Source organism: Microtus oregoni, unplaced genomic scaffold, assembly GCF_018167655.1.
Source record: "Microtus oregoni isolate MIOR12 unplaced genomic scaffold, Mior012 000007F_ref0000211, whole genome shotgun sequence".
NCBI classification, from domain to species: domain Eukaryota; kingdom Metazoa; phylum Chordata; class Mammalia; order Rodentia; family Cricetidae; genus Microtus; species Microtus oregoni.
In genome coordinates, this window is record NW_024543066.1 from 18,491,935 (window position 1) to 18,503,937 (window position 12,003).

General features: G+C 42.2%; 1 protein-coding gene across 3 annotated transcripts in view; it reads right to left on the reverse strand.

Moving 5' to 3' along the window:
- The window catches only part of Slc9a4 (solute carrier family 9 member A4), a 54,617-nt gene that overhangs the window by 16,600 nt on the left and 26,014 nt on the right, over positions 1–12,003 (reverse strand). For all 3 annotated transcript variants that reach the window (XM_041656520.1, XM_041656519.1, XM_041656521.1), the window contains exons 4-8: positions 10,622–10,839; positions 6,780–6,982; positions 6,119–6,205; positions 5,026–5,096; positions 3,112–3,273 (exon numbers count right to left, since the gene is read on the reverse strand). In XM_041656520.1, coding sequence (XP_041512454.1) covers positions 3,112–3,273; positions 5,026–5,096; positions 6,119–6,205; positions 6,780–6,982; positions 10,622–10,839 — 741 coding nt within the window. The remainder of the gene's footprint in view (positions 1–3,111; positions 3,274–5,025; positions 5,097–6,118; positions 6,206–6,779; positions 6,983–10,621; positions 10,840–12,003) is intronic.

Here is a 12,003-nt window from a genome sequence, read left to right on the forward strand (position 1 = left end):
TAAAGAAAAAAATATATGTGTTTGTGGCCGTTATCTTCTCATACTGAATCCTGAGAGGCGCCTGTGTACACGGGTCTTTTTCCTATTATTGTATGAAGGTTTGGTTTGTGTTTTGTTTTTTGTTTCAGAAACTGGGCCCTCTTTGATCTCAGGAGAGGAATTCCTTTTTACTTGGTGCCCTACAGGTTTCTACTGAGATCAAATGAATGTAAGTTAAATACTAAAATTAAACTGACCACCGATGTTAACAAAATCTTTCCCACTCCACTTAACTTACTTGACTGGGCTATATGAGGTGGAAAAATCTCTTACCTGTAACACTCTGAAGAATCTTGGATCATTGTCTGAAGAAATGATTGATTCAAAGGAAGCAGGGGAGCGTGCCAAATAAAACTGGTTTAAAAACTCCCTAGTGGTTGGATTTGAAGCAGTTGCTTATGGCTGATACATGTGATGCTATACAGAAGTTAAAAATACGTTTTAGCCCAACAGACTGAAACACAGATGAGATTCTAGTCTGAGATAAGAGAAAAGCACCCTCGCATTCCTAGACAAAGTGCTCACACAAGTAGCAAGCAAACTGATGGAGAAAGTTTCTAGTGGTTTGGTCTGTCTGGAACTGTCCAGCCCTCCTCTGCCTCTGCAGTAACTGCAGTTCCTCCTTTGATGAGTAGGCCGCACAGCAGGAAATCACACGAGACACACTTCTCCTACAGTCACATCGATTCCTACTCCGTATTAGACTGCACTGTGTGGTCATGTATATTAATGGCATGCCTTGACCATGCCATGCCTGGCAGGGCAGCACCTATGTCTGTCTTCACAGCGTTTAGCATACACGCTAGGGGCCTCACAAGCAGGACATGACCTAAGACACAATGTGTAAGGGCTAGCCAGAAACTTTGGTCAAGGGTAAGATCTGAGTATGTTATCTTAGGAAGTGAAATGAACACAAAGAGAGAAACTTCGACGGATAAAATAAGAACATGTTGAATGGGAGCAGAATCAGCATGCCTGGTTTTCCCAGTCACCCCCAGGTCCACTGCGGCTCCGGACAGCATTGCCAGTAAATATTTGTTAGCACATTCCCATTTTAGCAGCAGGCGTCTCCTTTTAGTTACATAATGGCCGGCACAACACAAACAAACAAACCACCTAAAACAATCGCAGGGATAAAGACGGCACAGAGCTTTCTGTTTAGGTCGGATGCCTTCAGGGACACTTGTTTGCCTCTTCTCTGGTCTTGTAGGAAGGTGCTGGTGCTTCTGATTCATTAGCAGGTGATGGGGGAAGGTGTTACCTGTGAGATAACACTCAGCTGGTTTGTGACAGTTCCATTGGTACCTATTCTTAGCTCTGTTCTCAATTTGCTTTCCTGATGTGGGGACATCATTGAAGCTCATGATCGAGTGCCATTATCCAAAGATGACAGGGTGGAGGGGCTGGCATGTCCTTTCCCTAAATATGTGCTGTCATTAATTTTTGCACGTTATACGCCTTTGCTTAGGAGAAAGCTGGGCTGCTTTGGGAACTAATTCTAGAAGTACTGAAGGAGCTTTTGTAAAATGTCTGACAGTTAAAAGAGCTTTTAGAAATATCTGTCCAGCTCTGGGGACAGTTGGTTACCAGGTGTGGAAGACACTCAGCACTTATTAGGCCCGTCCCACTGCCTTGCCTTCACACGGAATCTGTGCTCTCCTTTTCACCTGGAAGCCAGTCAACATTCTGGTTCGTGCTCCAAGCTGGTCTCACAGATTTCAGACAAATCTCACATACAGACTCTTTCTATCGCAAACACCTCTTTAACTTTAAAGAGCCATAAGCTGCCACACCTCTACCTACCACCTCGTTTCCTCCCTGCCTCGGTTTAGGTGAAGTCCTCAAAGGTCCATGTGTAAAAGCTGGGTCTCTAGGGTGGCAGTCTTGGGAGGTCTCTGCAGGCCTTTAAATGGTGTGCCCTAGAGAAAAGCTTTTAGGTCATCAGAAGGGTGATCTCAAAGGGGATTCCAGGACTAATTTGAATCCTTCCTTTCTCCCCTTGATTAAGGATATCCACCTTCACTGGGGTACACGCCTCTCCCACTCGGTTGTTATCAAAGAATCACAGACTTGACCTTAGATTTGAACCTCCAGAGCTCGGAGCTCCAGCTAACTTCCCTGCACTTTTACAAGTAGCCTGCTTCATATATTCCATGGTAGCGATAAAGGAAGGACTGATGTACCTCTCAGATCCAGGTCAGCATCCCAGATATCTACCACCTCTTCCCATGGAAGATAGGAAGAGAAAGACAGCTCACACAAAATACAACAGTGGAAGGAACAGAACCAAGTGAACAGAGCTTGCAGGAGAGAAATGTTACAGACTCTCCTGCCGAGAATTCTCTGTCTTTACTTGGAAAACGTCATGTCATGTAGAGAAGGCAACTTGTTTAAAAAGTACTTCCCCTAACTGGTGAAACGTGGTAAGCTTGAAGCAAAGCATGAGATGTCAAGAACGAGACAATTTTATGATTCCTTCCTCATCTAAAGCCCATGTTATGATAGTTTGGCCCCCAGATCATGGCACTATTGGAAATGGAATTTCTGAGATATTATCAAGGGGGGGGAGTTTCAGGCCATTGGGAACCTGCTGTTGAGTGAGACATTGGAACATCTAGCTTCTCTTCCATGAGGTGAATGTTTTGCCATCATGGTGACATAATATGCCACCTCGTTGCATGCCCGAAACTACCCACCACTGGCCTGCTAGTGTGAGCTGAAATAAACCTCTCCCCTTTCCAAGTATTTGTTACAGTTCAGAAGGTTAACTGCCACACTCCTCTTTCCGCCTCCTCCCTTCTGCTACTTCTTTCAAATGGAGCCATGACGTAGCCCTGAAATTCAGATATTGAAAGTCTGAACCAGCAGTTCTCAACCTGAGGGTGGCAACCCCTTGGCGAGTCACATATCAGATGTTTTCATTATAATTGATAAGGGTAGCAAAACTGCAGTTACGAAGTAGCAATGAAATATTTTTATAGTTGGGAGTCCCCATGACGTAAGGAATGGTACTAAAGGGGTGCAGCGTTAGGAAGGTTGAGAACCACCGATCAAAAGGCAGATGGAACTCACTGATAGGGTGTGAGGAGAGCAGCAGAGGTCAGTATCCCCGTCTCTACCATCTCGATGGCCTGCTTCATCTCAAGCTTCTTATACAAAGAAACGATGCTTGATTTCGGCAGGTTCCTCCGGATTAGAATTTTCCGTAAGTATCTATGATCAAACTTCTTGAACCTAAACATTAAAACAAACATCTCCATGTGTGTTGTGGAAGTATAGATTTATCTCTAAACAACTGACAACTGAAATTCCATTCTGAAAAATGTCAAGTGCCTTAAATTCATCACATTTGAACACATTTTCTTTTTTTAAAAAAAAATTATAGCATTTATGCATTTAAACAAAAAAAAGAATGGCCTAGTGGCCAGGATACAATGAAATCAACTAAACAAAAAGAAAGGGACAAAGTACAATCAGGGCAGAAAGTGTGCATAAGAGGTGGGGGAAGAGCCCTACTCAGTTCTAACTGTAAGACAAGAACTGAAGTGGCTGAGGCTTTTAAAAAAGCTTTCTCTCCTAAAGGCTCCCAACAACAGCTGCTTCTCTTTCAGTCATCTAGGTCTGTTCAGCCAGAACCCAGCAACTTTAAATTGACTGCCAGTTAGAGCAGTTTTGCCTCATTGTGTTGCGGATCACTTTGAATCTTGCCAACGAAGGAAAAGAACTTCCCCCTGCCCCCATCAAATGTCTCAGCAATCTGAATAAAGGAGAGCTAGCTGAGTACTGTTGCAAACATCTGGTCAACCCATTAGTCTAAGCTATACACTTGCAATGATGCCTTGGGAGCTTGTCTAGAGTCACAATTTTCAATGCTTCTAATCATTTCACATTCAAAGAGGAGTTTTCTGCCTGCTTCGTTTTTTTGGTAGGGAAACACAGCTTCCTGGAATGCTGGCTCATTGTTTAGTGTTTAATTCCCTGGACCATAAGGTCAATAGACACCATCAGTTAAGTCCTTTCTGTGCATGGAAGACTGACCTCTAGAGCGTTGTCATCTTTTTGGCTTAGATCCATAAGTTCTTTACAAGGAGGTCACCCCTCGACCTTCTGTGCTTGGTCATGATATGCTATATGATTCCTCCTCAAAGCTCTGTAATCAGCACCCCCCTCTGCCCTGAACCTGTCTTAACAATGGCATTTGACATTCTTCTTCTGAGTCCGTCTTGACCTTGTACTTGCCATCTCCTGTGACTGCCATTGTCCCCACCTCGTTAACCACTTAGGTCTCCTGATGTGCCAGGTCATTCCTTCCGTGTTGGCTCTCTCCTGCCTCCCTCCCATCCTCTCTCTTGGCTTCTCCCTGACTTCATCTGTTCCTCCATTTCCTCATCAGCTCCATCAGAGAGAGAGAGAGAGAGTTCTGAGTCCTCTGTTCAGTTTGTCCTCACATCTTTGATGAAAATCGCACATATGCCCATAATGTAGCTGCTAACTACTTGCTGATGACTTACCATCTGTCTCCAGCCACATTCCTCCAGTTTGAGATTAAAAGAATCCATTCAGAAACGTGGGATGCAGTGAGCAAAAAGGCTTAGGCATTTCAGAAGAATTGCCATTCATGAATGACTTTAGAGGTTTCCAACTAGGGTTTCTTCAGGCCCTTAAAGAGTCACTAAACTCATCCCCAACTTCATGAACTTGAGTATCGCATGGTTGAGCTACTGTTGTAAGGGGACAGGCATTGTCTTTGTTTCCAACCTTAAATATGACTTTCTACTTTCTGTTTACTGCTTGGGCTAGTCCTCTTCAAAACAACCTGCCCCACCTCTACAGCTTCCTCCTGACACCTCTCATCTTCCATGCTAGGCACACCCAGCTGTTTCTTGTATAGTATAATTCTGGGTCCTCCATCTTCCTGGCTCCCTTTACCTCAAGGCATCATACTCTGGAAGCTGTTATTAGGCAATGAAACCCTAGCCTACTTACTTGTCTCTCACTTGGTAGTGACTCCATTGGCCACACACATCTTCAATCCCAGCCTTCAGATGATCCATCAGCTGCCAAACCAAACATAAGAAATGTTAGTAAAGTATGAACTCCACAAGGCACGCACGCACACACACACACACACACACACACACACACACACACACAACTATAGGCTTTGGAGACTAAGGAAGGCCTTAATTTGCTTAAACATAACCTCTTTCTTAGAACTCTGGTCATGTCATAGAATTTGTAATGCTTTTCATAGTAATTCCTTCTCTTTATGACTGAAAGATTCTGAAGATAAACTTCTTGATAATTTGCACAGAATAGAGTGAGAACAGTGTACCTGGCGCTTGATTTGAATAAGACTTTTCTAGGAAGATCTAGAAGTTTCTCATTATTGAAATCATATGGATGCAAAGCATAATGATCAGCTACTACTTTTTATTTTCATTGTGAAAAGAAAATCTCATGTCTAATTTGCATAGTTTTCCAAATATAATTCTTCAGATGCACTACTATAATAATAATCATACTTGTCCATGTTCCTCACTTTTTCACATCAGATAGATAGGAAGGGAGGCAATGTCAGAAATACCCAATCTTATAAACCAATATAAGATCTTCATATTCATTTTAAAATTCAATCCTTTAGTCTAGGAATTTACAGTTCAAAACACAAGTCAATTATACCATGTTTGTTTTGTTTGTAATAATTTATAAGAATTTTGGTGGAGATATAATCTTAAGATCTTCTAAATAGATCTACAAATAATTAAAAATTATTCAGGTTTATGACAGTTGCAGTTTTATTTTGAAAACATAAAAAAATGCAAAATGGTTACTTAAACATTTAATTGATCTATTGTCTTCTAATGATAGTAATAAAACAGTTTTTGAGGTAGGCTCTGTGTGTGTATAGATCAGACTGGCCTTAAACTCACAGAGACCCACCAGCAAGAGTAAACAAGTCTCGGCCTTTTCAGTGGCACTGGGAGGAAAGAATCAGAGCCTCCTGACATGTACAGTCCCCTGGGGGCGCTTGACAACTAGCAGAAGTAATTCATCGGAAAGGACAGGGCTAACTTACCCGAATGTGAAGCTCTTCATTGATGGATTCTTTTTTATTGGTCTTTCTGACATCCAGGTACCTGACCAGTGGGCCAATTGTGATTCCCTAGATCACAAATAACAAAATAAAGGCATTTCCTGAGGTAAATAATGTTACTATAGAGAACAATTCTATCAACAAAACTATAAAATGCCCAATTTGTATGTGTTCGTTTCTATCTTCTATGGGATTAAATGCATCAAAATTACTTTAATTCCTAGTTCTTCTACACACTCCAACAAAACATATGCTATAATCTATTTCAATACAGTGTCTAGGTGTGTTTAAATAAATCTTCATTACCTCATAACAACATAACCTCAGCTAAACCAGAATATTGTGTTATCAAGTACTAGTTGCTGTCATACTTTCCAAGATAAACAGAGTAACACTTGTTCACGCCTTACCTGGGAACATCGTGATCAATATGTTTTATTGGCCCAAAGAAAATGTATTGCAGAAGTTAAAGCTTTACTGTGAATACGTCTCTAAGTAATTTAGACTCTATCTAGACTCTAAACTTTAGAGGATGAACCAGAAGTCTAAACACCAGATACAGCATCTTTCTTTACATCTTATGAGTTTAACATAGAGCTGCAAAGGAACATATGCATTTAAAATATGAAAGAAATCCACCAACCTGAAAGAATACAGTAAAATATGTAACGACTAAAGTAGCAGTAACAAATAATTTCTTCCTAGGAAAAAGGGACAGAGGAAGCAGAAACGCAAGGGAAAAGCTTCCGGCGCCTCGCACGCCACTGTAGAAGATTATGAACTGATCCTTGACGGAGAAGGGAAAAGTCCGGAACTGGTTACTGACATAGAAGAGAGTAAACACGCCTGGAAAGGGGGAGATACATATTAGAGCAGCAGGGCATGGGTGGTGGCGATGCAGAGACTCAGCAAGGTAGCCTGATCCTCTCACACCCAAGATCACTCACCCCCAACAGACCCTCTCTCAAGGCTCGGCGTTTCTGTGATATTTTGGCTCCTTGAGTTAGAGAATTTCCTTTCTCTCTCTCTCTCTCTCTCTCTCTCTCTCTCTCTCTCTCTCTCTCTGTGTGTGTGTGTGTGTGTGTGTGTGTGTGTGTGTGTGTGTTTGACAGAGAGAGAGATTAAAATAATAAAAATCTTGATTTGATTTAAAATAAATAAGAGTCATATATTTCTAATCTATATCCACATTTGTGGTGCCTTTAAAGCCAGTTATGGATGTCCATGGACTAAAAACCTCTTATCTCGTGTTCAGGAACATCTCCAAGAAGTCTGCAGTTTGAAGGTGAGGTGAGACCACTCTGAGACTATACATGATGGGAAGATCCCTTACACGATGGGCAGACTTGGTGCTTGAGGTTCAGGTAAACAAGTGAGAAAGTTTGCAAGAGTTTAGGGTTGGGGTGGACATGGGATGCTTCTTACTGTCGGTGTGTGTAGTAGTAAATGGAGGTTGGAGGGCAGGAGAATTCATGAAAAGCATGGAAGTGGTTTCCACTGTGCAGATTCCCCAAGGCCATTTCTTCCACAGGAAAGCCACTACTACATACTGGTTCTTGGCAAGCAAGGCTTTTATCATCTGCTAAGGCTTTGAGAGAGTCTTTTAGAAGTGTCATCTCTTTATGTCCCCCTGTGCTTCTAACCCCATATCTCACAGAAAGCATTTTTTTTTATATCGGGCATATCAGACTACAAGGGACAACATAATTTATGGGTTTTGTTGGTGGGTCTATTTGAGCTTCTCTTCACCTGCTAGCCATGTGACCTTGGGCAAAGTTCTGCATCAGTCCCTATCATCAGATACCAGAGACAACAAGAGCACAGTCAGCCCTCAGTTTCTGCAGGAGACAGGACACAGGGCTCTCACTGATGCCCATGTCCATGAATGCCTAAGTCCCTTTCTATTATGTCAAGTGTTTTTGGGTGTAGCCTGTCCACATTCTCTTGGGTACTTGCAGTTGTCTCTAGATTGCTTACAACGTGGTTGCTATGCTGTATTGTCTAGGAAATGATAACAAGAAACAAAGCCCACAAGTATGCAATACAGATGCATTTCTTTCCTCAAAATGATGGAGCTGTGGTTGGTTGAAACCACAGCTGCAGAGCCAACAGATACAGAAAACCTAGTATACTTACCTAAGTTTGCGGATGAAAAGTTAAAACAACACCTTTCTGATATGTAACGGAAAACATTGCCTCTTAGACATAAGCCTTCGTAATCAGTAGCTATGGTTAGAGATAATGAGTTGGGAAGGAGAGAAAACAGGCAATGACCTGTATTCTCACCCTTGCTCTTAAAGCCATGGTGGCCTGCCCAAGCCAGCCATTCTCTAAACTTTGGTTCATCAATTCTCTATTAGAGGGTTACAGTGAGGGGCTGGATGATCACTCAGGGTAACAGAAGCCTTCCATCCGGATGGCTCCTTTTCCTGTTTGCTTGGCTGACTCTTTCTCACTTCACTTCTCTTGACATTAGTACTGCTTCCCTGTAGATCTGGAGAATATCATAACAGGAAGGGATTGATAATTTTATCCAAACCTGTTATTTTTAGACTGAAGAACAAGACTTTAAATAGATAAATGTCTGTCCAGCTCCAAATAGTGAGTCAGCAATCACACCAAATTCGATGTGAGATTTTAAGTTTATATCACAACAGCATTGATTTTTCCACCAAAAATTAGCATATATTCAGCTACTCTTCGTACTGTTTTAATATTTCTATATTCTTATCATTTTAAAAAATTTTAACATTTATTTTATGTGTAAAGGTGTTTTGCCTTCATATATGTATGTGTGTGCAAAACATGTGTGCAGTATCCATGGAACATTAGATCCACTGGAACTGGAGTAACCGATGGCTGTGAGCTATCATATGGATGCTGGACCTCACACCCAGGTCCTCGAGAAGAGCTGACAGGGTTCTTAACAGCTGAGTCATCTGAGCCCTCTTGTCTTTCTCTTTGCAACCCCAAAGCTATTATAAATTAATTTTAATATATATTAAAAATTGACTGAAAACAAGTGGTAAAATTGTTTAAAATATAATTTCTAAAATAATCTCTCTGTCTCTGTCTCTGTCTCTGTCTCTCTCTCTCTCTCTCTCTCTCTCTCTCTCACACACACACACACACACACACACACACACACACACACAAATATCTATGGATCCTGTGGTACAGAACTTGCTTTAACTCCACAACTCAGCACATATCAATGGGTTAATCTCAATGATTTTGAAGCCAACCTGATCTATATAGTGAATATCAGACTAGCCACGACCACACAGTAAGATCCTATCTCAACTATATTATATGTAATGTATATTAGAGATGGGCTTCTTATACATACAACCTTGCTTCGATGGTATAGAAAATACTTGTCTCTATCTCAGCCTCTGTTCCCTTTGTAGATTCATTTATATTCTTCTAATAAAAGGCCAGAATAGATAATGTAAGTCAGTGCTAATGAGTTACATTACTTCTATCTCCTGAAATATAAGTGTATAGCAACCACTGGATCATATTCCTTATAATAGGAATAATTTCCGGAAGTGAGGTTATTTATAGTATTGCTGTCTTTTCTAATTAATGTTATAATTAAGAGTGCTCACCTTCTCTCTCTCTCTCTCTCTCTCTCTCTCTCTCTCTCTCTCTCTCTCTCTGTGTGTGTTTATACACAGAATCCAGAGGTGGGGGTGGGGAGAGGTCATTGTCTCCCTTAATCTTTTCTCTGCCTTATTTTTGAGATGGAGGCTTTTGCTGAAACTGAAACTCACTGGTTGACTGGACTGGCTGACCACAAACAAGCCCCAGGGATCTTCCTGCCTCCCTCTCCAACATCCCCCATCCCTGCCCTGGAATCTGAGGCATGGGTAGCAATTCCTGGTTTTCGTGAAGGTTCTGGGGTCCTCATTCTAGTGCAGCAAGCACATTACTGATGGAACAATCGCCCCAGTCACCCAAAATGAGCACTTTAAAAATAGTAATTCACTCCTTGATCCTTCGCTGGCTTTATAGCCATCACTCGCCCATCCCTTAGATCAGCTGCACTACTTATGCAAATGCGTCCTGACTGTGTTGGTCTTACATAGATACAGTTTGTGTGAGATCTCACTTATCCGGTATCAGAAGTGTAAATGCCTACAGTTTATCATCTATATCTGAGTTAACATCTAAGAGGCTACAAGCTGGCAAGGAAGCGGGGCAACAGATATATTTACTGAGTTATTTTTAAATGTGTCCATGTGAAAGTGATCTCGCTCGTCAAAACACAAAATATTCCCTACTCCATCCTCGCTTCTGAGAACCTCTAGTCAGCTGGTGGCTCTGGTTTGACTGAGGAGGGCAAATTAACCGTTTCTGGTCAGTAAGGATGAGCTGTCTACACTCCCCTGTGCCGGGAAATCATAGCATGGGCTCCCTCCTTCTGGTTCAACACGGGGAAGAAGCAGGGCAGGAGCGTGTGGGAGCCCTGGTGTCCCTTACTGATGGCTCTCCAGATCTGGCAGAAGACCAGTGTGAAGCAGATGAATGCCCAGTTCCACTCGTGGTTCTTCCCGATGGTGGACACGCCCATGAAGATGAAGATCAAGGTCTCGCTCACGCTGCTCAGCATCTTCATGAAGTACTTGATGGTCGTGTAGGACGTCTGGGACACGTTCTCCTCCACGTACTTTTTCATTGTCACCGCACAAGCTGTGATTCTACGAAAGAAGCAGAGACTCAGGGAGAAACAGGACCGCCATACCACAGAGGTTACCTGCGGAACGCAAGGCTTTATATAGAGCAAGCCCACCTCGTTCCAGAATCTGTGTCTCATCCTGTCTTTGGGTCTGTCGGTCTCTGACTGTGGACCACAGATTTGGTGCCTTGCTCTTCAACCAGGTATAGGAAAAAGCAAGTGTGGTAGGAAAATAGGTGTGGCATGGCCTTCACACAAAATACACACACACACACACACACACACACACACACACACTGGTAGGTCGTTCACTCAGGAAAATCGGAAGCAAAATGCAACCCTTGCTAGAGAATACTTGACTCCGCCTTACACCAAATTAAATCTACTTCAGTTCAACAGACTGAACACTCAGTATGCTCTCTTTTTTAACTCAACATTCTCCTTGCCTCTGTCTCCTGGGTGCTGCCATTACACATATACTCCATCCAGCTCTCAAATGGTGCTTCTTAAAAACAGCAACATTATTTAAATATTTCAAATGTTTCTTTTCTGGATCCATTTACCTTGGATAGAATAAAGAAAACCCTTTTCTTATCCTCAAAGTTGTGGTTGTTTTGAGGTGCAAAAATAATGGTACCTAAAGTCCATATTATTATATTTAATGGGCATAAGGATTTTTTTTTTTTAGATTTTTCGAGACAGGGTTTCTCCATAGCTTTTTGGTTCCTGTCCTGGAACTAGCTCTTGTAGACCAGGCTAGCCTCGAACTCCCAGAGATCTGCCTGCCTCTGCCTCCCGAGTGCTGGGATTAAAGGCGTGCGCCACCACCGCCCGGCTGGGCATAAGGATTTTTATATTATACAGTTAAAGCTTCCTTCCTGGGTAGAGACCAGACGTAAGAAGCCAAACTGAGAAGCCTCATTCTAGGAGACACATTCCAAGGATATGGGGTTGAGCATTTAAACAAATGCCTTCATTAGGACAAACAACTGGACCTCAGCACGTAGCCCACTTACCCAGCTTTACTCTTTCCTGGGGAGAGTGTGACTTAGGATAGGGTTGGAGAGGAGCAGCAACAGCTGAACCCAGAGTGGAAGTTCCTTATGGCATGTCTTCCATCTACCTTAAAATTATTACTATTGTTGTTGCTGCTGCTGTTGTTATCATCATCATCATCATTATTATT